We start from the raw sequence: 25,658 nt of genomic DNA, 5'->3' as shown, positions 1-25,658 counted from the left end.
TTAAAATTCGAAAGGTTAAATTGTTGAAAACAAATGCATTGAAACCAACAGCCATGCACTAATTTTTCAGACCGTGGAATAGGTTTCCTGGCACTTGAGAATGGACAAATATCAAAAATTGACAAAATTTTAGGAATCGTTAAGAAAATTTGCAGATTTTATTAAAAAAGTGCTAAAACTCGAGACAGTAAAATGTTGAAAACCAGTCCCTTGTAACCAGAAACTATAAAGTGCCCTATTAACAAACCTTATAGGAGGTTACCTGTCCCCTGAAGCTGGAAAAACTCAAAAATACAAATTTTTTTAAGAACTTGAAAAAAATTGCATAAATTAGTATCATTTTGCGAGTGTCTTTGTAGTAACGAAAAATGTAGCTCATAAAATGGTCATAACGAGTAATTTTGTCTTGCAAAAGGCCTTCATCAACTTTTAAAACCTTCAACCTAAGACTAATCAAACTAAAAACTTAAAAAAAATCACAAAAACATGAAAAATTGCACCATTTTGAGCCCAAAAACTCCTAAAAATGACCTTTCAACCTTAAATCGAGGCCATCCCAGCAGCTGCACCACTCTAAGCACTTGAAGGACTACTAACGTCCACATTGGGCCTCTAATGAAACTTAATGCCCGCTGGTCTTTAACTGTTTATCTCGTTTTGAAAGATCAAAGTCATTGAAAAATCTGTCAACACATCTTAAAAAAAAACAGCGCCCCAATACAATTCAAATTCTTTGAATTATAAAAACCAAAAAACTTCATTAATAGCCCCAGCTACGGCTTTGCGGCTCTTAAAAAACATTTGATTTATCAATTACTCGAAGTTAAGCTAAAGCCATATTTAAACAGCAAAGAAAATTCAATACGTTGAACAAAAAGACTGAAACTATAGCGTTTGGTAATTTTATATTACGTTAACTCCACAAAAATACCATTCAATGGGGCAAAAAAATACTGAAACAAACCAATTTTGTCCTGGAAACATACAATCGGTGTCTTCAGAACACTAACATAGCCAGAAGATTGCCTCTTAATTGCTGCTAAATTGACCGGTGAGACCAGTTAAGTTCACATAAACTGAATAACGTCGGACAAATTGCTTTCAATCGACATGCGGGGGCGATTTAATTCAGAGAGCGATACAGCAAAAAAACGTTTCTTTCTATGGGTGCAATCAATCCGATCACAAAATTTGCGTAGAAGCAGTTTCTACGCCATCACTGCTTTTAAAAAAACATAATAGATAAAAACGTCGGAAGAATTGCTCTCGAACGACTAGCGAGAGCTCGAAAGCATGGCAGCCTGCTTCAGTCGGTGGGATTAACTATATTCACTACTACGGGCTTCAAATGACGTCATTCGAGGTTAGTATATACCGCTATAACAAGAAAGATTTAGAGAAAAAACATAGACCCAATTTTCGTTCAACTTTTAAAAATAGAGTGACGCCTCTTGAGTTCAACTGCTGACACTTGTGAATGAGAAAGAACTTAGATCAAGCAAAGTGAAAAAAGTCAGTCGAGAAGTCAAAACGGTCCAACAAAAATTTTGCACAAAACGATCATGTTTACAATATTCAGTTCAAACTTCGTTCGAGAGCAATTAACAACCCTTAAAATTCAGAAAGAAATTGAAGCGCCCGCACTCACCACTCAAAAAAATTTTCGTAAAACAATGGACCGAACCCAAATTAAATAAGAAGTAATTCTATTTAGATTAATTGAAGAACAAAAGTGCCGATGAACAATTGAATCTAAAATATCCCAAACAGATTGACGGAAATTAGCCCCATTTTTAATGCCATCGCACCTTGACTTTCTCATTGACCTGTACAAATTTTTGCACCTAATTAAAAAGCATAGCAGAAACATTGTGAAATTCAAGCAAAATAATTGAATAAATACAATTAAACCATCAGCAATTAAACAGAAACAACTTTTAAAAATTAAACATGTCACACCATAGACACAAAATTAAACGAAGGAATTAAACGAAAAATTAAACATGTCACACCATAGACACAAAATTAAACGAAGGAAACGAAGGAAAGTCTTTATAAAAGGAGTTAGAAAGTCTATAAAATGACACTTAACCATTAAAACATTTTCACAATTAAAAACAAAAGGAAAAACAAAACAAAAAGAGAAATAGGAAAAACTAAGTTGCTTTTTCAGACTTTTCAATACAATTTTTTTCCTATTAATTTACAAATACTTTGAAGACTAAAAACTAAACACAAGATTTAATAGCCCAGCTATAACTTTGCTGCTATTAAAAAACATTTGTATTATCAATTACTCAACAGATGAATCTGAAGTTAAGCTGAAGCCATGTTTCAACAACAAAAAACAAAATTCAATTATAGCATTTGCGATCATTTTATTTTACGTGGACTCCCCATAAAAACCATTTCTGAGCATTCGAGAGCAATTGAAAAGACCATTGGGACTGAAGACCGGAAAAGGAGCAACGCGAAAAATGTGGATATTAAAGATCAAATTTCAAAGTAATGCCTTCCAAGTAATAGAGCTTTATGAAAATACAGTAGGAATGACCTAAAGTCATATATGATTTACCTAAAATTCAACTAAAAACTCATACCAGGAAGAGAACAAGAAATTACTTCACGCCCATCAATTCAGCTACCGAGCGTCAGAGTCAGTTAGAGAATCGCTCTACAACTTCTTCCGCAATGAACTGATCGCAACGGCAACCGAATAACAAAAGAATAGCAGAACACTGACTAAACAAAAAAACTAGAGCTAAAATGATTCGAATTGATTTAGAAAATCATTCAAAGAAAAACCGCGATCAAAAAATTGAGAAACTGCCGCACAAAAAATGCAAACGAAAAAATTTTCAAATTAGAGTAAAATTATATTCACGCCGCCAAGCCATCCTTTTTTCCCAATAAACGCCTCGTTGTTGCATCACTGCAATTAATAATGTCTTGTGGAGGATTACATAAGGTTAGTATTTCTTGTAGAAGTCAAGTGATCAGTCGAAAAAATGATCACGCAAAAAATGGCATCAAAATGACTAACATGGCTAATATAATTGCTTTAAACATTGTTGGAGACCAACTCATCAATTTACAAAAACTAAACTAAAAGCACAAAATCACCTAAATGGACAAAAAATGACAACGTTAAAAACGTTCAACTACATTTAACTGATTGGACGCATTCATGTGCTCCGACTCTGATTGATTAAACGCGGCGCATAAACAAAAGTTCTCTCGCTCAGAAATACTCTTTTCAGATTAAAATAGCCGGAAGATTGCCGAAAAAAGCCGCGATAGACGCTTGTGGCCTTCCATAATTGAAACAACTATAGAAATAAGATAGACAGATTGACCACCAGTCCTTTAATAGACCACTAGATTTTTTTTGGCTTATATTCGGACTGTAATTTTTATGAAACACATACGCTCTATAAGGAAATATCTGAATATAGATTGTTCAAAATAAATAATCGAAACCAAAAACTCAATACTTTAATACTCAAGAATTAGGGCATATAAGTTTGGCAATATTTAGATGCACATTATTGATCGCTAACTGGTAAATGTTCAGATAAATTTCAGTAATTGAGTTCAGAAATCTTTTTTGATTGAGGTGAGTCACGCAATTGACCTAAAAGCAGAAAAATGACGTCCCGCCCACAAATTTTAACTCCAGAGCAGTAGAAGTCACTAAATTGAAAAGTCAATAGTCGCAAGAATCATCAATTGAGAAAACGAAAAAAAACATTGCAGGACAAGTCCCGACGTACAATTAAAAACACTTCATTGACTAAACAAAAACTTAGACCTAGAACGGACTATGAGAGGGAATTGGGAAAATCATATCCAAAAAAAATCAATCAAAAACTAAAAAAAAACAGAAAATCAATGTCAAAATGCCACCTGTGAACAAAAAACCACTAGCGAGAAAGGGAAATATGGTTCAAACAAAAAACTAGGTCTAGAACGATCTATGAATGGATTGCCCAAAACTATTTAGAAAAAATCCGATCCAAAAAATCGAAAACAGTAAAAATCAGAAAGAAATTGCTGCATGTGAATAAAAAACCACTAGCAAGAAAGCGAAATCGATTTCTTACTCTACTTGAATATTAGAGTAAAAAAATTTGACGCCGCATAACCACTTGCTTTTACGCTCCTGCCTGTTCCAGCATGACCTAAATCACTACTGCAATCCGACTTCAAAAATCATAAAAATATGTGAACAGATCTTAAATAACTAGGTCCTGATCGCAGTGAGCATTCAAAGACGAGAAAGCTAAATTAACTGAAAAACAAAATTCAATTAAAAAGAAAATTAAAATTTCAATTAATTTTCATACTTGTAGAAGTACAATGCAAAGAGAAAACAAAATTTCAAGTAATCGAGACAATTTGATTGCTCACACAAAATCGGAAAAGGCCGAAAAAAGCACAAAAATCTAAACTTTGAAAAAAGCGAAAAACTCAGTTAAAAATTCAACAACTTTTCGCATCTTTTTTTGTAAAAGTGCAAAGAAATAAATTGCATTAGTTGCAACCAAAGAACCTGTATTTTATCTCTAATAGAAACTGGCCACGCCCATTAAGCTTTTATTCAGCGACAAGTAAAAGCAATACAATACTATAATAGCCCATAAATAGCAAAAAATAGCCTTAAAACCCGAGAATTAGTTTAAAAACCTAAAATTTGCGTATAACTTCTTTTAATTGCAAAAAGCCTTCGTCAAAGAACTTTAGTCTGAAATCACCTCTAAGACAAGATAAAAATTTCAAAATAGAAAAAACACGCTTGAAAGAGCAGCACGTAAACAGAAAAATTTGCTCGTTTAGCGAAATTTTCACACCTACATTTCTCGCTCTGTTGCATAAAAAAGCATGAACAAAAGAACCACTCACTCTCTCTCTCTCTCTCTTCTCCGCTTTTGAAATTTGTTCACTGAAACAACTTTTTCGAGCTTCATTCACTCCCTGAACTTCCGGTTTTCTTGCTCGCTCACTCATCAAAAAACAGAAAGCCATAAAGCCTCTTCGAGTCTTAAAAAGTCAGCGCCCCAATACAGTTGAAATTCTTCTAAAAGATACATTCAATTTACAAAAACATGACCGATTAACGTCGGGCGAATTGCTCTCTAACGACCCGCGAGCAGTTGGCTTTGTCAGTAGCTAGCCACGGTTTAGTGAGGCTAGCTTTAGCTTAATTGAAGGGGCGTGAGGCGAGGAAAATAAATGCTGACATCACGCCCCATAACAGGAGTTGAAGTGAGGCATCAACAAAAGAGTTAGGAAAAAGCGTGATAGTGTGCGAGAGACAAACATAAATGAGAAATAAAAGGAAAGAAACCCCAACCAACAGAGAGAGAGAGAGAAAGAGCTAGGTATATTTTCCATGATGAGATTGGACTGCGCAAATTCTAGTTTTCTAGCCTTGTTAGTAATTTAATCATATAAAAAGCTCAAAAACGCAAAATTAAAAACAAAAGTTTCCACATTTCGCAGTGAAAAAAAATATTCAAAACCAATTTTTGTCTCTGGAGTTCTGTCATGTAACCCATCCACCAGACTTTAATGATCGCTAAACTCAGAACAGGACAAATATATTCAAAATATTTAAAAACAATTGCAAATTTTAACAATATTGCAAAAATTCGTGACATTAATATCTTCAGAACCATTTCAATGTCTCAAGAGACTATCTAGTATCCCTACTTCAAGTCTTAAAAAGTTTTTTCCCTGCCTAAAACCCGGGTCACTAAGATATTGATAACCATTCCATTAACTCTAAAAACGATGCAGCAGCTTATTATCAAACCTCGGAGGATGTTCCTGGGCCGGAAAAAAAATAAAAAAAACTTGACAAAAATGCTATTATTTTATTTAAAAAATTGCTTATATTCGTGATATTCAAAACTTACAAGGATTCTAATACATCTGGAAACTATGCAGTACCCTATTATCAAGACCTAGAGGGTATTACTTGGCTCTTGAGACTGGAGAAGTCTAAAAAATGATAGAAAATTTCAAAGAAACTTAAAAACTGCAAATATTTTTAAAATTGCTTAAATTCGCGATATTAAAATCTTGAAAAATACATCAAATCTAGAAACTATGCAGTAGAATATTATCAAACCCTAGAGGAGGTTCCTTGGCATGAAGAGTTTTGTATAAAAAATTGCTAAAATTTGTGATTAAATCTGAAAACTATTCCATGGCCAATAAATTTTGCAGTTATTACCAATAAACTTATTATCAAACCCGTAAGGAGGTTTTTTGACCTCTGAGGCTGAAGAAGCCTGAATAATGACAACAAAGGTCAAAAAAATGAAATTTGCAAATTTTGTCAAAAAAATGCCAAATTCGCGAAGTGAAAATATTGAAAACATTCCATTACATCTAGAAACTATACAGTAACTTACTATTAAACCCTACAGGAGATTTCTTGGCTCTTGAGGCTGGAGAAACAAAAAAAGGACGAAAAATTTCAAACTTGAAAATAACCAGTTTTATCAAAAAATTTTTTAGAATTTATGATATTAAAAAGTTGAAAAACTATTCCATTGACAATTACAAATTTCCAGAAACTTATTTTTAAACTCCTAAGGAAATTTGCTAGCCCCTGGGGCTGGAACAAACTGTATAATGACAATAAATGTCGAAAACTTGAAAACTAGTCCCTGGGGCTGGAACAACCTGGATAATGACAATAAATGTCAAAAACTTGAAAAAATTGCAAGTTGTAAAAAAAATGACAAAAGTCGGAGAGTTAAAATGTTGAACTTCAATCTATTACCACTAGAAACTAAGCAGTAATCTATTAAAAAAAACTCTAGAGAAGATTCCTTGGCACATAGGGCTTAAAAATTCAAAAAATGACAATCTTTTTAAAAAAAATTGTGAAAATGAGTATAAATTTGCGTGTTTTTGTTTGGATTACCAAAATATATAGCTCTTTAAACAGTCAAATAAAGATTGTCTTGCAAAAAGCCTTTATCAACTTTACCCAGCCTCAATTTTAGACTGGCACAACGAAAAATTTGAAAAATGACGAAAAAACAAAAAAAAATGAAACATTTTGGACGCAAAAACTCCTAAAAATGACTTTTAACCTTAAACTACGTCCTTCCCGGTAGCTTCATCACACTAAGCACTTGAAGGACTACTAAACACCGCTACGGGCCTCTAATTGAAGTTAATAACCACAGGGCGCTACCTGTTTATCCCGTTTTCAAGGACGAAAAGTCAAATGGGTCCGACAAAAATTAGTCAAGCGAAAAATCGCATAAAAAAGACCGACAGCACTAATATAATTGACACAAACTTCGTTTGAGAGCAATTAAACATAAGAAATTAAAAATTATGAAGAGTGATGCAAAAGATAAGTGTCTGTCGAAGAATTACGCAAAATACGTCAGATGAACGCACAAGCGATTCCAGTAGTTCCTCTAATCCATTTACCAGATTACTTTACAATCCGATAACTCTGGAAACCAGAGAAAAACCTTAAATCATCAATTTACAGACGTTCGTCTTGCAAAGTTAACTCGAAACGTGCTGAATTGTAGCGTGACATAGAATAAACAATTTACTAATTCGGGGAATAATTCCAATGATTAATGATTGGATTATGATTTCCACTAACATCGTCAAAGTCACTTTGCTGAACATCTGCCGGTGTGTGTGGCAAGGCCAAGTAGAGAGACGTCAGATAAGTGATCACGCACTTCTCGTCAGGTTCTCGACTCATGAGCAAGTCTTCGGGTTCCAGAATGGGTCGAACACCCAAGTGTCTGTCGGCAAGTGTGAACGCCAGCTGGAGGTTCGAGTGGGCGTCATTTGGGTGAATGTGGTTCAGGTTCACAATCTCTGGGTAGAACCTATTGGCAGGATAAAATTTGTACAAACCTTAAAAAACCGAAATGTTGCCTGAACATTTGTTAGAAATATTTTCCGATTGTTTTTGCGCATTCTTATTGTGATAGGCAAAATATCAATTAGTTAATTCAATAACAAATACACTTCTAAATTACTAATAGAACCAATGCAATTGAATTTTCCAAACTTCATGCTTTTTTATTCAATATTTTCAAACATCTTTGCGACACCTGAATTGATTCATTAATGTTCATCTGTTTTCCATCTCCATGTTATTAATATTTATATTAATATCTAATTTGTTTCCGAAAAGCACAAAAGGATGTTAGTTACTGTATTACCTGTGAATGAGGGCGAGGAATGCGAGACCAGATCGCCAGGAGTGTGAGAAGTCTGTGATTTGGATGGAGGGATAAGGTTCAGTGACCTTTTTGCACCAGAAGAGTAAGGCCTCTTTAGCTGAGAGGAGATCGGCTGCTCTAGCATCCCCTGTCGCAGCACCTGAAATCATAACCCAAATCGAATTAATATCACAATTTCCAGATATTATTTTGGCCTTCTACACACTGCAATAGATGGTTGAATTTTCACAGAATTAAATGTTACTTGACCTAATGAATGTTGAGTAAAACTCGAATGCTACTTGAATAAAACTTTCCAACCATCTGAAATACTTGAAACCATATTCCCCCTAAATACGATGTGATATATGGTTGAAGGGATCTATTCTGTTTTGCCCCCCCCCCCCCCCCGGGTTTTTTACGCCCCCAGTTACAAATTATATGTTGCTATATATATCACGTTACTATGTAAAAAAAACAGCACGTGCGCCTGGGGGCGTTAAAGCTATAAGCCCACTAACCCGGGGGGGGGGGGGGGGGGGGGGCAAAACAGAATAGATCCGGTTGAATTATCACAAGGTCCAGAGGGCGTTTCGTGAATGTTACTTCGTGAATGTCAAACGTTCCGGGTTTCTTTAATACTTAAAATCACAACTGACCTTATAATTTCTGATACTTATATTCCACCTATACACAATGTAATAGTGGATAGAGGGTAAAAATCTGAAAATTTTACAGCGCCGTAAATATCCGATATCAAATTAAATTCAATGATTGCTCAGCAATTCCCTTCATCATGTGCCCTTTTGCTATAAAATATGCATTTTTAAGGTCATGAACACGTTAATTTCTAATGCCCACTATGTCACTGGGAGAGGGGGGCTAATGTTGACATGATTAAACCGCTAAAAGTTTTCAGCAGATTAAATTTTGGGCGAGAGCACAGTTATTTGTTTCGCCATATTTGAATACTATCAACTGTCTGCAAAAGAATATCGTTAAAGTTGAATCAGGCAAAGGTTAGATTCAATCAAAATTTTCTTTCCTTTTCTAGAATTTTAAGGTAACCGTAGGGTGAGCTCAGCGGGGGTGCAAAAGTTTATTGGGCGTACTGATGTGGGGACGGCATGTGGGCGGGGTTGATTTCTAAAAACCGCCCTTCACACCTACCTTGAATCAGTCTCCAAAACAATATCTGTTAATCGCATACTTGAAGACTAGTGGGCTGAACAGATCTAAGAGAACTTTACGCAAACTGGAAGCTACCTCTTTATCCCGTTTCTGTAGACAAACGTCAAATGGGTCAGATGAAATGGCACAGAATAGGAAAAAAAACATTGAAAAATAATGACAAAGAACATTGAAAAAAAAAACATTGCTAAAATTCTAGATATTAATATCTTAAGAACCATTTCGTTGTCACAATAGACTATACAGTATCACTGTTTCCAGCCTGAAATAGTTTAACTAGCTCATAAAGATCCATTGAAAAAATTTAAATTCAATCAAAAAATTACTAAAACTGGAGTCATAAACGTCAAAAAATTGAAATTACAAAAATTGTCAAAAATGGTAAAAAATTGCGATGTTAAAATGTTGAAACCATTCCATTACCACTAAAAACTATGCAGTAACTTATTATTATAATCTATAGGAAATTGACACCTAGGGCTAATAAAAACAAAATATCAAAAATTTTCAAAAAGCGTGAAAAAACTTGTGCAAAATAGTATAAATTGGCGTGTTCTTAGCGGTTGTTCGTTAGTAGCTGGGAACGGGGGTGCAGGTTGCAGCGAGGGCTCATGAGGGGGGATAGCAACACGCGGGGGGGTCAACAGTGGAGGGATCTGCAACTTCTTAAGAACCGCCCTTCACATCATAAGTATAAGTCTGCAAAACAGTTTGAGCAGAAACAGAGCTGAAAGGCTCTAAGAGCACTTAATGCCCGCTGGGCGCTACCTGTTTATCCCGTTTTTGAGGACGAAAAGTCAAAAGCGTCAGACGAAAAATCGGTCAAGCAAAAAATCGCATAAAAAAGACAGACAGGACTAATATAATTGCTACAAACTTCGTTTGAGAGCAATTAAAAATTTGTTCTCTTCAATTTATTTGCTACATTTCATAACATTGACAATATTAAACATAACCGACTAAGCGTCGGAAGAATTGCTCTCGAACGACTAGTTGTAGCTCTAATCAATTGCAGCCTGCTTCAGTCGGGGGGGGGGCGCCTAAATGGGACTAAGAAGTTCAATAGTGGGCTTCAAATAACCACATTAGAGGCTAACAAATACCACTATTAAGATTTAAAGTAGAAGATGACACCAATTTCGGCGCACTTTTTAACTTTTAGTATTAAATTGCCGCCAAATGAGTTCTGCTGCTTGAAATTGTGATTGAGAGAGAATTCTAGATCACGCGAAATGCAAAAAGTCAAAGGGCGTAAAAGTTACTCGAAAAGCCAAAATTATCAAGCAAAAATTTTGCATAAAAAGACACACAAGTTTACAACAATTGCTATGAACTTCGTTGAAGGGCAATTAATCACCGTATCAAGAAACCACTCAACGCGCCCGTTGAATGTGCATCTTTTTTGGAAACGTCAATCGCTATTTAACATGAGTGAACTAACCAGTGTGATGAGGGGGAGGGGGTGATGTCGTGCTGGGAGAGGAGTGATGAGGGAGGGAGGCAGAAGAACTCTGTACTCCTTGTGCATTACTCTGTTGTTGCTCATTGACTGTTGACAATGTGGTCCCTTGTCCAGGAAGAAGCACCTCAGTGATCTGAAAACAGAAAACATTTTTTTCCGTTATTGAACCAAACCCCCCCCCTCAAAATATAAATCATTGCATATCAAATCACAGGGTCTTTACTTTGCGTCGATTCGGGGATTGGGAATAACATTACATGCACCCACTTAGCCGAAGAGGGAGCTTTATCATAAACATTTCCTACTTCGGTAAATTTTTGTCTTCCATTGTCAAAAAACTCGTATGGCTTTGTGTCGCCGCGCATCAACTTTGTGCTACAAAACTAGCAGCCCTTCTAAAATGTCTGCATAACTCTGAATAGTAAATAGCTAAGCTGCTGGATTCCTGGTAAAGATTAAGTAGAAAGAACACAGAAGATCGTTAATGAGCGTTTCCAAAATGGCCCAAACCATCAAGTAAAACATTTTGTTTAGAAAAGAAGCGATTCCTCGGTTGTTTTGCATATAAAAAAAATTCATCACAAATTATTTCAACCTCGTACTTAATTACAGTGATTGACTTTGAACAGCTCTGAAACGGTGCTCAAACAGGTATAATGCCTCCTAGTATCCGTTCGGTAAGGCACTAAAAAATAATAAATTCAAAACAAGGCGGCTCGGTAATGTGCGTTCGCACATTAGGTTCCGACCCCGCTCATCTACATTATTCACTTGATTGTCTACCAAATGAGGAAGAGATAAAAAAAATTAACATATCAACATATCGTTCAACAAACTACTAAAAGAATAAAACAATCTACTCTAGAGTGCCTATGAGACCTGTGGCTAAAATAATATGACTACCAGAAAAGACGGCAATAAAAATCAAATAGTTACAAATATTAATTACGACCAAAACTCCTTGTCCATTTTTTGAAAACCACTAATAACCAAATCAAAATGGCATCAGATAAAATTTATACTAAGAAGAAAACTGGTACTTCTTTGGAACAGAATATGGGACTTTTTCCTCAATGCAACTTGGCAACAAGTCGACTAGAAATGAATTAAATTCGAACTGATCAGAAATATTACGCATCAAATGAAATCATTGAGAGAGTCTCTTAAACCTCAATAGAGAGTGACTGAGGCCTTTCATTATCCAGGATATGTCATACGACTACAAAAAGAACGACAAATACAGGCAAAAACAAAAAATTTGCGCGAAAAATTATGCACGAAAACGATGTCCCCCCAATCAATTAAATATTAAGCTGATCACTAAAAACAATAAAAATCTTCGTTTGCATTTTTTGCAGGTGACAACAATTGTTGTGTGAAAAGAAAACAAAAACCTACAAAAATGGGGTAAATATACAAAAATCACGAAAATTGGTTTTCATGAAAACTGGTTGTTCCACGAAGAAAGACCATTTGAGGAAAATAAAACCCTTATGAAGAGCACACTGTATTTCAATATATAAATGATGTGAATTGTATAAAGAGATGCTTAGCTACAATTTAACAGAAATAAATTTGGCAGATCTCAAAAATCTATCACTTTTTTTTATTAAAAACAAATATTTTCAAAATTCAAAGCCAACAAAATCTTTCGACTAAAAGAGAAGACAGTTTGTCTTGCAACTACTTGGAAAACTAATCGCGACTGCTATTAATGAGACTAAATAATAATACTATAAAATAACATTAAATACAAGCTGAACTAATAAGTTCCACAAACAACTTTACGAAACCACAGTTTTGAGGCCATTAAATTTATAAGATATTAACCGCGAGAATATAACATTTTCATTTGCGTCTCCTCTTTTTGTAAAACGACTATCACAAAATGACAACAAAAAGAACCACAAACTGAAAAGTAACTAAACTTCACAAAATTCTGCTGAAACAAATTGTCTAAGCCCTGAAGACATCATTTAAAACGTTTAAACAACAGACAAATTATTGTTTGATTCAACAAAACGATTAAAAAAGCTCTAAACGATGAGGCTAATTTACGAAAATGATACAATATAGTAAAATAAGAAGAAAAAATCGCAAACCAGAACAAAAAGTGATAAGTTGAAGAATACTATTGCCCTTTTTTTTAATTCGAAAGTCAAAATAACCATTAGCTATCTACCGATATCAAATATTAAGTTCACTTGTTTATCTATAGTTGGCCACTGAGACCTTTAATTACACAATATTTGGCATATGACAACAAAAATTAACAACAAATAAAGGGCAAAATTAAAAACTCTACCAATTTCTGCAAGAGAACGGTGTCGCAGCCCTTCAATCCATATGTTATGAAAACAAAAATTATGTTCAGTTTCAAATGTTGCAAAGCTTTTATCAGTTAGATTGTTAAATAATGTGACAATTTACGAAAGAAACAAAAACAGCAAAAATGGGCAATTATGCACAAAAATCAGAAAATTTTGAATGAAAACTCGTAGTACCAAAACCAAGAAAACCTTCTATTCAAACAATCGGCCACAAAATTAGTTGTTCTTCTATAAGGAGGAAAGGATGGCCTCTACTTCCTTAGAACAAGCAAAATGTTGACTAAAATAATACAAAAAAATGACAAGTTCAAAAAATCACAGAAATTTCCTTAAAACAGATACATTCAATAACGTAAGAGACAATAGGTAACAACCGAATTAATAGAAAAGGTTCACCGGCACCTCTTGAGTAGGAAATTTAGATCATTCAGTCGTTAAACTTAAAAATTACACTGCCAAAAGAAAAACAATTGAAGGCAAAAGACAAGAATTCAGTTAAATTTTACTAAAACTCTTCCTCAAAGCCATAAAAAATCTTTGGTTCTCTGAAAACAAACAGTATCTACATTCAGCCTCAAATTTACGTAAATTGTAGCTGTCAATAACGGAGCCGTGATTAAAAAATATTGTCAGTAATTTAACATTAAAAAAACAAGCAAAACACTTTGAAAAAAGGCAGCATCAAAATAAAAACCAAAAAGTCTCTGATTCTAAGAATCCATGATATTATCGAACCTCTCCCTTATTTTATCGCGCGCCCAGCAGACCGACCAAGTGTTTGCGAATACGACCAATTGTTGAGTGGAGTTCCTCAAATATTAAAAAAAACGATGCATTTTGTATAATTATCGAGTTAAATCTGCAAAAAACGGCAAAGTTTCAATTCCAAAAGACTGTCATACGTAGCCTAATCTCAACTCTTTTTGAGATTAAGGAGTCTGTGTTAAGGTTTTTAGGTCACTAAGTCTGGCAAACTGTAACAAAGTGGACCAAAAAAGCACATTTTGTGCCATTTTGATGAAAAAATTTTGAATTTTGAAAATATTATCAAAAATTTTAGCCGAAAAATCTTCAATCAAACAATTCAGCAACGCTCTTCTATCTCTAAGGGTAACAACAACAATCTGCCGTTAAAAATTTTAACTTATTTTGAATTATATTAGCGAAATTGTGCCAAATTTCAGCAAAAATTACTGAAAATGTGAACAAAAACAGTCGAATCTTCACAAAACTTTAAACCCCGATAACTCCCTGTAAAAAACGAAAATCGAAAAAATCTTTTTAATTCCGTATTCTACGCTGGACAAGCTTTTTAGGATACCACTGACAATTCTCTACGATGAATATATCGATCGGCCAAAATTGAATGAACAAAAAAAAACCCAGTTGAGTATATAGTTCCTCCCTCCCCACTAAAGTGGGCGTCGGAACAATAATTGTTATTGCAATCTTACTGATACCATTTGTTGTAATTGAAACCTTACGAAATTATTTTTATTGTTGTTAATACAATTATGTTAGAACAATCGCAGCATTCTTTTTCTCAGAAAAACCTTTGCCATTCTCCTATACAAGAGTTTGAACATTGATACCTGATTGGAATACTTGGGAAGAAATTAGCTTTTTGAAATGTAAATGAGTTATACGTATTTTGCGTGACTCAAATAAATAAACGTATTTTTGTTATTCTTGTCCGCAATATCTTTTTAGTCGTTCTTCAAAGCCTTGAAAGAAAAAAACTGAGGCAGTTCAAAATCAAACGAAAATAACAGCTTCGAAACATTTGCTTTCAAAACTAGCAATGATCGTCAGCAGTCTATGGAAAAAAGTTTGCTAGCCTTAAAGCAGTTACCTTTAAAAAGATACATCAAGTTTTCGGAGCGTCAAAAGAGGTAAAGAGCAGGAATTTATTACGACTGAAACTTTTTGAAGTAGATTAAGCCTGCCCATAGTTCAATCTTCGCAACATCACATTTTGCACGCAATATCCAATCTGACGAATGAACGCTTCTTAATATTTGATAAATATATACCTTTGTTTGATAAACACCTTTTTCACATGATAAATTGGAAAAAATTTCTTTTTCAAAAAAAAATAAAGCGTGGAAAGGTCAGAGCTGGAAAATAAAGAACAAAGCCGACTAACGTCGGGCGAAGTGCTCTCAAACGACCAGTGAGTGGTTGGCTTCGGTAGTAGCAACCGGGACTTAGCATTTTAGAGGGGGAGCGAAGTGAGGCGAGGTTCAAGCGAAAGTTGCTCAAAGGATGGTGGGGGTTGGGCTGGCTGGAGGAGAGGAGGGTCCAAATCGCCAGGTGCAGGAGATGGAGGGCGTGATTGTTGGGGGGAGGGTCAAAATTTTTTAGATGAATTACAACCCCAGGGGGAAAATCCCTGTTAAGGAAAAAATCGTATAAAGAACACCACAGGCCTAATTTAACTGCTACAAACGTTGTTTGAGAGCAATTAAAAATTTCGTGGGTTACTCTTTCTGCCAGAAAACAGTCTCTTCATGGAATGATTTTAGGAGAGCTGTTTAATCCTATCACACTCATTTATGCCAAAAATGTCAACTGATCAAAGTTGACTTCAAAAAAAATGAGGCTCGAATAAACACTGATTACATGTAGGATTTGGCCAAAAAGTAGATCGGTCCTTAAAAAAAACAACTGACAGATTTATTTCTTGATTTATTTGTGACTTGTTTTATTTTAGTAATTTTGCTCAATAATCCAATTATATCTTATTGATGAATTTTTGAGAGAAATCTATTGCAATTCTTGGCTTTTAGTTAACCGAGCTGACAATGTTACAAGTCTGAAAATACCAGTCTAGCACTCAGATCAAGTTCAAGTTCAGGAATGTTCAAAAAGACAATTTTAAAAGCAAACCTACGACTTGATTTTCATTCTTTTCGTTCAACTCTCAACTGTAAACTTTAAACTCAATTCATATCTGATATCTAACTCGGTTGCAGATCTAATTAGACTATAAACACATGCATTTCGCATCAGTAACAGCATGTAATTCAAGCTAAACTAAAATCGATTAGAAATTAAGTTAACTTTTCAAGTTGGCTGCACAAATACGTTCGTTTGACCGCAAACATTGATGCTTCCTTTTTTATCCTATGACAGTGACATGTGTAAGCAACAGTTGAAAAACTTTGCACACAGAAATGCACCAAAAGAATTAAACAAAAAACAGCATGAAAATATGCAACAAACAATCAATAAGCTTATCCATAAATAGAAAGCGCTCTTTTGAAAGGAATTAAACTCGATATTTGATACAACAAACAATGCATGGCTCGCGTCCAATAATGATTAATTCCTAGCAAACATTACAAGAAAAGCTTCAAATTTTCCCAAATGGCTTTGTGAACACGCGAAAACAATCAGGATTTAAAAGCAAAGACTGAATTCAGGTCTAGCATAGAATTAGAAAAGTAAGAACAAACATCTTAATTGAGTCAAGCATGAAAACGTTCACCATTAATCTCATACAATGCTCGTACAGTGTATACCATTATATGCAAATTTTAGCGGCAGAAAACTGTTCAGATTATCGTCCAGAAAATTTGAATTTAATATTATTGATGATTGATTCTACATAAAATTGGTATGGTTCTAAAAATAAACCATTGATCACAAAGTATGTGTCAGATATCTAATTGCAGCGCGCAGTTTCAAACAAGTGATTCATTCTTTGAGCGACGTATAAAACTTTGAAGCCAATCTTTAAAAGAACAACCCGCTGCCATTATCAGGAATAGAGGCAGATAGCTTAAACAAACTCAAAGATCTTGATTTTTAAACAACTCATGAAAAAATATTAAAATTTTTCTTACTATGTAGAACCAAATTTTTTGAAACGACCTACTGCATATGACTTTAAAATTGTGGGAACAAAGAGACAAGGTTAAGTCAGATTTTAACAAAACTAATGAATTAAATTGGTAGCAAACTTTCTGCCAAAAGTACAAAAATTGAAAACTATCCGGAGTATTGCCCAAACAGTTGCGAAAGAGTTGCGGGCTGCAGACAATATACAGAACCAGATATATTATTGAGTTGATGGAACCACGAAGCGATAAATAAAATCCACTATTTTTTTTAAATTAGAAGTCTTTTAAAATAAACTTTTATAATTATTTATTTGAAATCAGTGCCTATTAAATTTCAGTTGTGATTCGTTTTAGTAACAGTTTTTATTGCTATTTAAGAAGTTTTGAGTGACCTTGACATCGGTGTTTAAAGTCACTTAGAGCAAGGTAAGTCAGTTACAAAAAATAAACTTCAGACAACAAAAAACAGGAAAGGAACTTGTAGTAACTAGAATAAAGTAGAGTCAGAAAGAACTACCAATGAATTCGGAAAATCATTTACAAAAAACATCGAAAGCTTGAGAAACATAACCGACTAACGTCGGGCTAATTGCTCTCAAACGACCGGCGAGGGGTTGGCTTCGTCAGTAGCTAGCCACGGGGGGGGGGGGGGGGTTGCACCGGGGGACTGATGGGGAGTGGGTGTAACAGCGGGGGTGGCGGCAAGTGCGGGTGGGTCTTCAATCTCTAAGAACCGCCCTTCACACCATAAGTATAAGTCTCTAAAACGATTATGTGAATCGCATACTTGATGACTAGTGAGCTGAAAGGCTCTAAGAGCAATTAATGCCCGCTGGGCTACCTGTTTACCCCGCTTTTGAGGACGAAAAGTCAAATTGCTAAGACAAAAATTCAGTCAAGCGACAAATCGCATAAGAACGACAAGACTAATATAATTGCTACAAACTATAATTAGAGCTTGGCTATCAGATTTTTTTAAAATTAGAGCTCGGCTTTCAGATTATTAAAAAACTATCAAAACACTTTTGTTCAAACAACGTTTTCACAGCAAAATTAACAAAATAGAGTGAAACAATTTGAATTACTAAAAACACTCGCTTTCGGCTCCGCGTTCTGTTGCGGCATCACAAAAACTCCGCTCAAATTTGACTTAAAAATCAGGATAGGTGTATATACAGATCTTAAAAATGGCAGAATACTTCAAGAAACAACTCTAAGATTCATATTTGACCAAAGGAAATAGCCGTTGAAATCACAGGTAACTACAGGAAAAACAGAAAACACAATCCTAAGTTAATTAGCAATAAATTCAAACGAAAACCAAAAAAAAATAATAAAATTCCATTGCTTACTATTTTTCAAAAATATAATATATAATATTTCTCAAAAAACAGGAATAAATACAAAAACCGCCAAATTGTCGTGAGTACATTTTTTAACTACACAAAAAAAATCAAAATGCTACGACATTATTATTACTTATATACTATCAAATTTTAAGCAACCACATTTTTACGAGTTTCGCTTCCTGCGTCAACTTCCCTCCGCAAAATATCTGTATAAAAAAGTCACTCCTCCAATAGTCCTTTTCGAGTCGAAACAAAAGCAGCGCCCCAGAACAACTCACATTCTTTAAATTGTAAAAATCAAGCTCACCGCAAAGCTATAATAAATTATTATTATTACTAATATACTATTAAATTTTAAGCAACCACATTTTTACGAGTTTCGATTCCTGCATCAATTTCCCTCCGCAAAATAACTATATAAAAAAGTCACTCCTCCAATAGTCCTCTTCGAGTCGAAAAAAGGTGGCGCCCCAGTACAATTCACATTCTTTAAATTGTAAAAATCAAGATCACCGCAAAGCTATAATAAATTGGGATTTGCTAGTCATAGCTAGTGATATACCTCAAACTTGAAGCTGTAATAAATCGGGGGTTACAAGTCATCAGTTGTGATATGCCTTAATAACTATTTGATTTGCCTCAATGAATTTGTAATAAGGAGAAAACTTCCCTGCACTTTTCATTTGACTTTGAGTATTAAATTGCCGCCAATTGAGTTCAGCTGCTTGAAATTGTGATTGAGAGAGAATTTTAGATCACGCGAAACGCAAAAAGTCAAGGGCGTAAAAGTCACTCGAAAAGTGAAAATTGTCAAGCAAAAATTTTGCATAAAAAAAGACACACACGTTTACAAAAATTGCTATGAACTTCGTTCAAGAGCAATTAATAACTCACATGATAGTGTAAAATAATGGTCCAAACGAGGCCCAATGTCAACTTTGGGTTTCCGTCTACAATTTCTTCTTTGCGGACATTAACTAGCCTCACTCTCTTCCGCCTCAAAAAGTCCAGAGCATGCTGTACGTTGGCAAGTCTGTGGAACCGCATCCTTCCGGTTTCTCTCGGCTGAAGCCAAAACATTTCACAATCTAGGTTATGGTTAATGTAAAATGATTCAATATTACAAGCCTCTTAGGTTGATTTTCCGAAGATTGAATAACACTTATTTGAATTTTACATAGCTTTATAATGGCGTTTAATTTATAACAACTGTCGTATCCAAAATTTAGTCAATGCAATTCCGATTAAAACCTGTTATACAGTATACTGAAACCAAGATTTATGTGTCTACTAACAATATTTTGCTGTGAGAGTATTTCCAGGAGCGAAATTAGAACATGTCCATCTCGAAGATCTGTGTAGAGGTCTTCGATCTGACAGTTCACCTAAAATATATACGATTATGTCACTTAAGTATCACAATTGCAACAGCTCTTGGTTATGACATTCGTGCAAAGACACAACTCATATCCGCTTGAATTACAGCCCAGTGCCCCCCTTAGTCTCTAAAACTGATTATGAACACCTAACAACTAATGAAACGCTCTAATAATTACAGCTACCATAAAACACTTGGCAATCGAAGCCAAGACAAGGGACGGCCAGACAGCATGCTGTTATCCCACTTACCTTGAATGACATATCGCGCGAGAAGAACGCGTAAGGCTAAAGAAATTGCCACGTTCCATCAACCCGAAGTATGAAAATTTTTGCAACATGTTAAACACCGCCTACTGATGCATTGCTCTCAAACAATGAAGGGGGAGGGGGTCGTGGGTCCCCAAAAGTAGAGTGTTGAGATGACTTACTTTTTTAAGTTTTTTAATTTAATTCTTATTTAAATTTCAGCAAACTCAAAACTCTAATAAACACAAGGAATTGAGTTCAGCGTGAAATAGATCAATTTAGATCAAGCAAAAACTGAAGCTCAAAAATCGAAGGCACCCAAATGGTCAGATAAAGCACCGTGTAAAAAGTACCATCAGGACCCAGCGCTCATAAAATTAGAGTTGAGAGCAATTAAAAAATTATTGAAAAAATGAGAAGACAAGTTACCTTGCACAAATGTTGGTTGAGCCATTTTGTGAAAGCTTTTTTCTGTACTCGATCTCTTTCGTCTGAAAACAAAACACCCCTAAGTGACCGGCATCAGTATAGAGTTAACAGGTAGCATTCTTACCAATAAAAGATACTGAACTTCGAAAGGAAGAATGTATATAGCTTAACGCATTGTAAACCGTGTTAAACGCAAACATATTTAGCCATGAATCAATGCCACTCAAGAACGATAAGCTTGCGCTACGAAGTAAACAATTCATGCATAAACAATCTTATTTGCTCAGACAAACTAAATTGTTATTACCTGATATTCTCAAGACAGCTCTGTCACCTTGATCCAAATTAGACAATGAAACATGTACAGGATTTCCAGAAGGATTTATCTCCTCCTCAACCCTTTCTCTTGACACAAGAATTTCAAGAACATCTTTCGCGATGTCGGCACTTTCGTCACTTGATGAACTAGCAACTTCATAATACGCCGAAGCGTGACCAGGGTAAGCGTGTTTTATCTCATAACTCATTTATAACTAAAAAAAATAACTAATTATTGTCGAACAAATCGCTCTCAAACCCCCCGGGTCGAGGGGTCAGCAGCTGTAAGCGGATATTTTTGTAAGAAACACGCTGAATAAGCTGAAATTATGTAAGGTTTGTGCTGATTGCGCTGAAAATCGATAAAAAGGTGCTGAATCCGATGAAATAAAATATTTAAGCACAATTCAGCGCATCTCTTGCATAAAATCAGCATTAAATTCAGCACCTTTCTTACATAATTTCATCACTTGTGAAAATTTTAAACTCAGCGGATTCAGCGCCTTTCTTACAGAATTTTAGCACTTGTGAAAATTTTAATTCAGCGGATTTAGCGCTTTTCTTGCATAATTTCAATACTTGTGAAAATTTTAAATTCAGCGGATTCAGCGCCTTTCTTACATAATTTTACGTGCATCTTTTTTGCTCACTATTACTAATAACGTAGTCAGCATGTTTTGGTTGTAGTAGTAGTAGATTCGAATTCAGTACAGGGGTGTTAGAATCCACATAATAAGTTTACAAATGAGCTATATCTGCTTTTTTTCTGGAAGATTACAGTTTCTGCATAATTCGTCATATCTCAGTAGAAAGTAGCGCCAGAAGAGATCACTAACTCTTGATTTCCTGTGATCTTGGTCTAATGAACTTGAATGTTTGCTAATGATATTGAATAATTGGGAGCTGCGTGACAAGACCTATTAAGACTCATACAAACAAAAATTCTAAGAGCTTTCTGTGTCGTTGCATTTATGATTTGTATATCATTGAGGCAGAGTTGTGTGCTCTTTTTAAAGCCGATTATTTGTTATTTGTTACAATGCGATCTCATACCAATTTCAAAAACCATTTGTGGGGAGCATTTAAATCTACTTGTAAATTTGTTGAGAAAGGTTTTTCGGGATGAAAGCTTAGTTTGGAGATGAAAATCCAACTTAAAGAAAGACGCGTTATGAAACGAAAATTTCAACTTAACAATTGAACAAAAGCAAAGTAAGTTTAAAGCAATATATGTAGGTTTTTTGATGAAAAACATATCGATATGCATCTGCTACATCATTTCAAAAATGTTTATTTACTCAGATGTAGAATTTTGTAGAAACGACTCTAGAAACGACTCAAAAACATCTTTCGCGATGTCGGCACTTTCGTCACTTGATGAACTAGCAACTTCATAATAAGCCGAAGCCTGACCAGGGTAAGCGTGTTTTATCTCATAACTCATTTATAGCTAAAAAAAAATAACTAATTATTGTCGAACAAATCGCTCTCAAACCCCCCGGTTCGAGGGGTCAGCAGCTGTAAGCGGATATTTTTGTAAGAAATCCGCTGAATAAGCTGAAATTATGTAAGGTTTGTGCTGATTGCGCTGAAAATCGATAAAAAAGGTGCTGAATTCGATGAAATAAAATTTTTAAACACAATTCAGCGCATCTCTTGCATAAAATCAGCATTAAATTCAGCACCTTTCTTACATTAAATTCAGCACCTTTCTCTCAAAGCCCCCGGGTCGAGGGGTCAGCAGCTGTATGCGGATATTTCTGTAAGAAATCCGCTGAATAAGCTGAAATTATGTAAGGTTTGTGCTGATTGCGCTGAAAATCGATAAAAAGGTGCTGAATCCGATGAAATAAAATATTTAAGCACAATTCAGCGCATCTCTTGCATAAAATCAGCATTAAATTCAGCACCTTTCTTACATAATATCATCACTTGTGAAAATTTTAAATTCAGCGGATTCAGCGCCTTTCTTACAGAATTTTAGCACTTGTGAAAATTTTGAATTCAGCGGATTTAGCGCTTTTCTTGCATAATTTCAGCACTTGTGAAAATTTTAAAATCTGCGAATTCAGCGCCTTTCTTACATAATTTTACGTGCATCTTTTTTGCTCACTATTGCTAATAACGTAGTCAGCATGTTTTGGTTGTAGTAGTAGTAGTAGATTCAAATTCAGTACAGGGGTGTTAGAATCCACATAATAAGTTTACAAATGAGCTATATCTGCTTTTTTCTGGAAGATTACAGTTCATGCATAATTCGTCATATCTCAGTAGAAAGTAACGCCAGAAGATATCACTAACTCTTTATTTCCTGTGATCTTGGTCTAATGAACTTGAATGTTTGCTAATGATTTTGAATAATTGGGAGCTGCGTGACAAGACCTACTAAGACTCATACAAACAAAAATTCTAAGAGCTTTCTGTGTCGTTGCATTTATGGTTTGTATATCATTGAGGCAGAGTTGTATGCTCTTTTTAAAGCCGAATATTTGTTATTTGTTACCATGCGATCTCATACCAATTTCAAAAGCCATTTGTGGGGAGCATTTAAATCTACTTGTAAATTTGTTGAGAAAGGTTTTTCGGGATGAAAGCTTAGTTTGGAGATGAAAATCCAACTTAAAGAAAGACGCGTTATGAAACGAAAATTTCAACTTTACAATTGAACAAAACCAAAGTAAGCTTAAAGCAATATATCTAGGTTTTTCAATGAAAAACATGTCGATATGCATCTGCTACATCAATTCAAAAATCTATATTTACTCAGATGTAGAATTTTGTAGAAACGACTCTAAAAACGACTCAAAAACATCTTTCGCGATGTCGGCACTTTCGTCACTTGATGAACTAGCAACTTCATAATACGCCGAAGCCTTACCAGGGTAAGCGTGTTTTATCTCATAACTCATTTATAGCTAAAAAAAATAACTAATTATTGTCGAACAAATCGCTCTCAAACCCCCCGGGTCGAGGGGTCAGCAGCTGTAAGCGGATATTTTTGTAAGAAATCCGCTGAATAAGCTGAAATTATGTAAGGTTTGTGCTGATTGCGCTGAAAATCGATAAAAAGGTGCTGAATTCGATGAAATAAAATTTTTAAACACAATTCAGCGCATCTCTTGCATAAAATCAGCATTAAATTCAGCACCTTTCTTACATTAAATTCAGCACCTTTCTCTCAAAGCCCCCGGATCGAGGGGTCAGCAGCTGTAAGCGTATATTTTTGTAAGAAATCCGCTGAATAAGCTGAAATTATGTAAGGTTTGTGCTGATTGCGCTGAAAATCGATAAAAAGGTGCTGAATCCGATGAAATAAAATATTTAAGCACAATTCAGCGCATCTCTTGCATAAAATCAGCATTAAATTCAGCACCTTTCTTACATAATTTCATCACTTGTGAAAATTTTAAACTCAGCGGATTCAGCGCCTTTCTTACAGAATTTTAGCACTTGTGAAAATTTTAATTCAGCGGATTTAGCGCTTTTCTTGCATAATTTCAATACTTGTGAAAATTTTAAATTCAGCGGATTCAGCGCCTTTCTTACATAATTTTACGTGCATCTTTTTTGCTCACTATTACTAATAACGTAGTCAGCATGTTTTGGTTGTAGTAGTAGTAGATTCGAATTCAGTACAGGGGTGTTAGAATCCACATAATAAGTTTACAAATGAGCTATATCTGCTTTTTTTCTGGAAGATTACAGTTTCTGCATAATTCGTCATATCTCAGTAGAAAGTAGCGCCAGAAGAGATCACTAACTCTTGATTTCCTGTGATCTTGGTCTAATGAACTTGAATGTTTGCTAATGATTTTGAATAATTGGGAGCTGCGTGACAAGACCTACTATGACTCATACAAACAAAAACTCTAAGAGCTTTCTGTGTCGTTGCATTTATGGTTTGTATATCATTGAGGCAGAGTTTTGTGCTCTTTTTAAAGCCGATTATTTGTTATTTGTTACCATGCGATCTCATAACAATTTCAAAAACCATTTGTGGGGAGCATTTAAATCTACTTGTAAAATTGTTGAGAAAGGTTTTTCCGGATGAAAGCTTAGTTTGGAGATGAAAATCCAACTTAAAGAAAGACGCGTTATGAAACGAAAATTTCAACTTTACAATTGAACAAAACCAAAGTAAGTTTAAAGCAATATATCTAGGTCTTTCAATGAAAAACATGTCGATATGCATCTGCTACATCAATTCAAAAATCTATATTTACTCAGATGAAGAATTTTGTAGAAACGACTCTAGAAACGACTCAAAAACATCTTTCGCGATGTCGGCACTTTCGTCACTTGATGAACTAGCAACTTCATAATACGCCGAAGCCTGACCAGGGTAAGCGTGTTTTATCTCATAACTCATTTATAGCTAAAAAAAATAACTAATTATTGTCGAACAAATCGCTCTCAAACCCCCCGGGTCGAATGGGTCAGCAGCTGTAAGCGAATATTTTTGTAAGAAATCCGCTGAATAAGCTGAAATTATGTAAGGTTTGTGCTGATTGCGCTGAAAATCGATAAAAAGGTGCTGAATTCGATGAAATAAAATTTTTAAACACAATTCAGCGCATCTCTTGCATAAAATCAGCATTAAATTCAGCACCTTTCTTACATAATTTCATCACTTGTGAAAATTTTTAACTCAGCGGATTCAGCGCCTTTCTTACAGAATTTTAGCACTTGTGAAAATTTTAATTCAGCGGATTTAGCGCTTTTCTTTCATAATTTCAATACTTGTGAAAATTTTAAATTCAGCGGATTCAGCGCCTTTCTTACATAATTTTACGTGCATCTTTTTTGCTCGCTATTACTAATAACGTAGTCAGCATGTTTTGGTTGTAGTAGTAGTAGATTCGAATTCAGTACAGGGGTGTTAGAATCCACAT

The 25,658-nt window shown here is 34.9% G+C and overlaps 2 protein-coding genes across 19 annotated transcripts in view; one reads left to right on the top strand and one right to left on the bottom strand.

Moving 5' to 3' along the window:
- Positions 1–21,009, bottom strand: part of LOC142352801 (uncharacterized) — a 255,743-nt gene extending 234,734 nt beyond the window's left edge. For 15 of the 17 annotated variants that reach the window (XM_075404917.1, XM_075404926.1, XM_075404919.1 and 12 more), the window contains exons 1-8: positions 20,756–21,009; positions 20,449–20,510; positions 20,023–20,058; positions 19,689–19,778; positions 19,288–19,458; positions 10,849–11,002; positions 8,217–8,376; positions 7,643–7,877 (exon numbers count right to left, since the gene is read on the bottom strand). In XM_075404917.1, the coding sequence (XP_075261032.1) occupies positions 7,643–7,877; positions 8,217–8,376; positions 10,849–11,002; positions 19,288–19,458; positions 19,689–19,778; positions 20,023–20,058; positions 20,449–20,510; positions 20,756–20,975 (1,128 nt within the window). In that variant the 5' untranslated portion in view covers positions 20,976–21,009. The remainder of the gene's footprint in view (positions 1–7,642; positions 7,878–8,216; positions 8,377–10,848; positions 11,003–19,287; positions 19,459–19,688; positions 19,779–20,022; positions 20,059–20,448; positions 20,511–20,755) is intronic. The other 2 variants (XM_075404934.1, XM_075404922.1) reach the window with 2 other exon arrangements.
- LOC142352804 (uncharacterized) overlaps positions 20,816–25,658 on the top strand; it is a 30,921-nt gene continuing 26,078 nt past the window's right edge. For both annotated transcript variants that reach the window (XM_075404937.1, XM_075404935.1), the window contains exon 1: positions 20,816–20,948. The gene's annotated coding sequence lies outside the window, so the exon portion shown is untranslated. The remainder of the gene's footprint in view (positions 20,949–25,658) is intronic.

The sequence above is a fragment of the Convolutriloba macropyga genome, chromosome 14 (genome assembly GCF_964194025.1).
Source record: "Convolutriloba macropyga chromosome 14, txConMacr16.3, whole genome shotgun sequence".
Lineage (NCBI taxonomy): Eukaryota > Metazoa > Xenacoelomorpha > Acoela > Convolutidae > Convolutriloba > Convolutriloba macropyga.
This window is presented reverse-complemented; position numbering and strand designations above follow the sequence as displayed.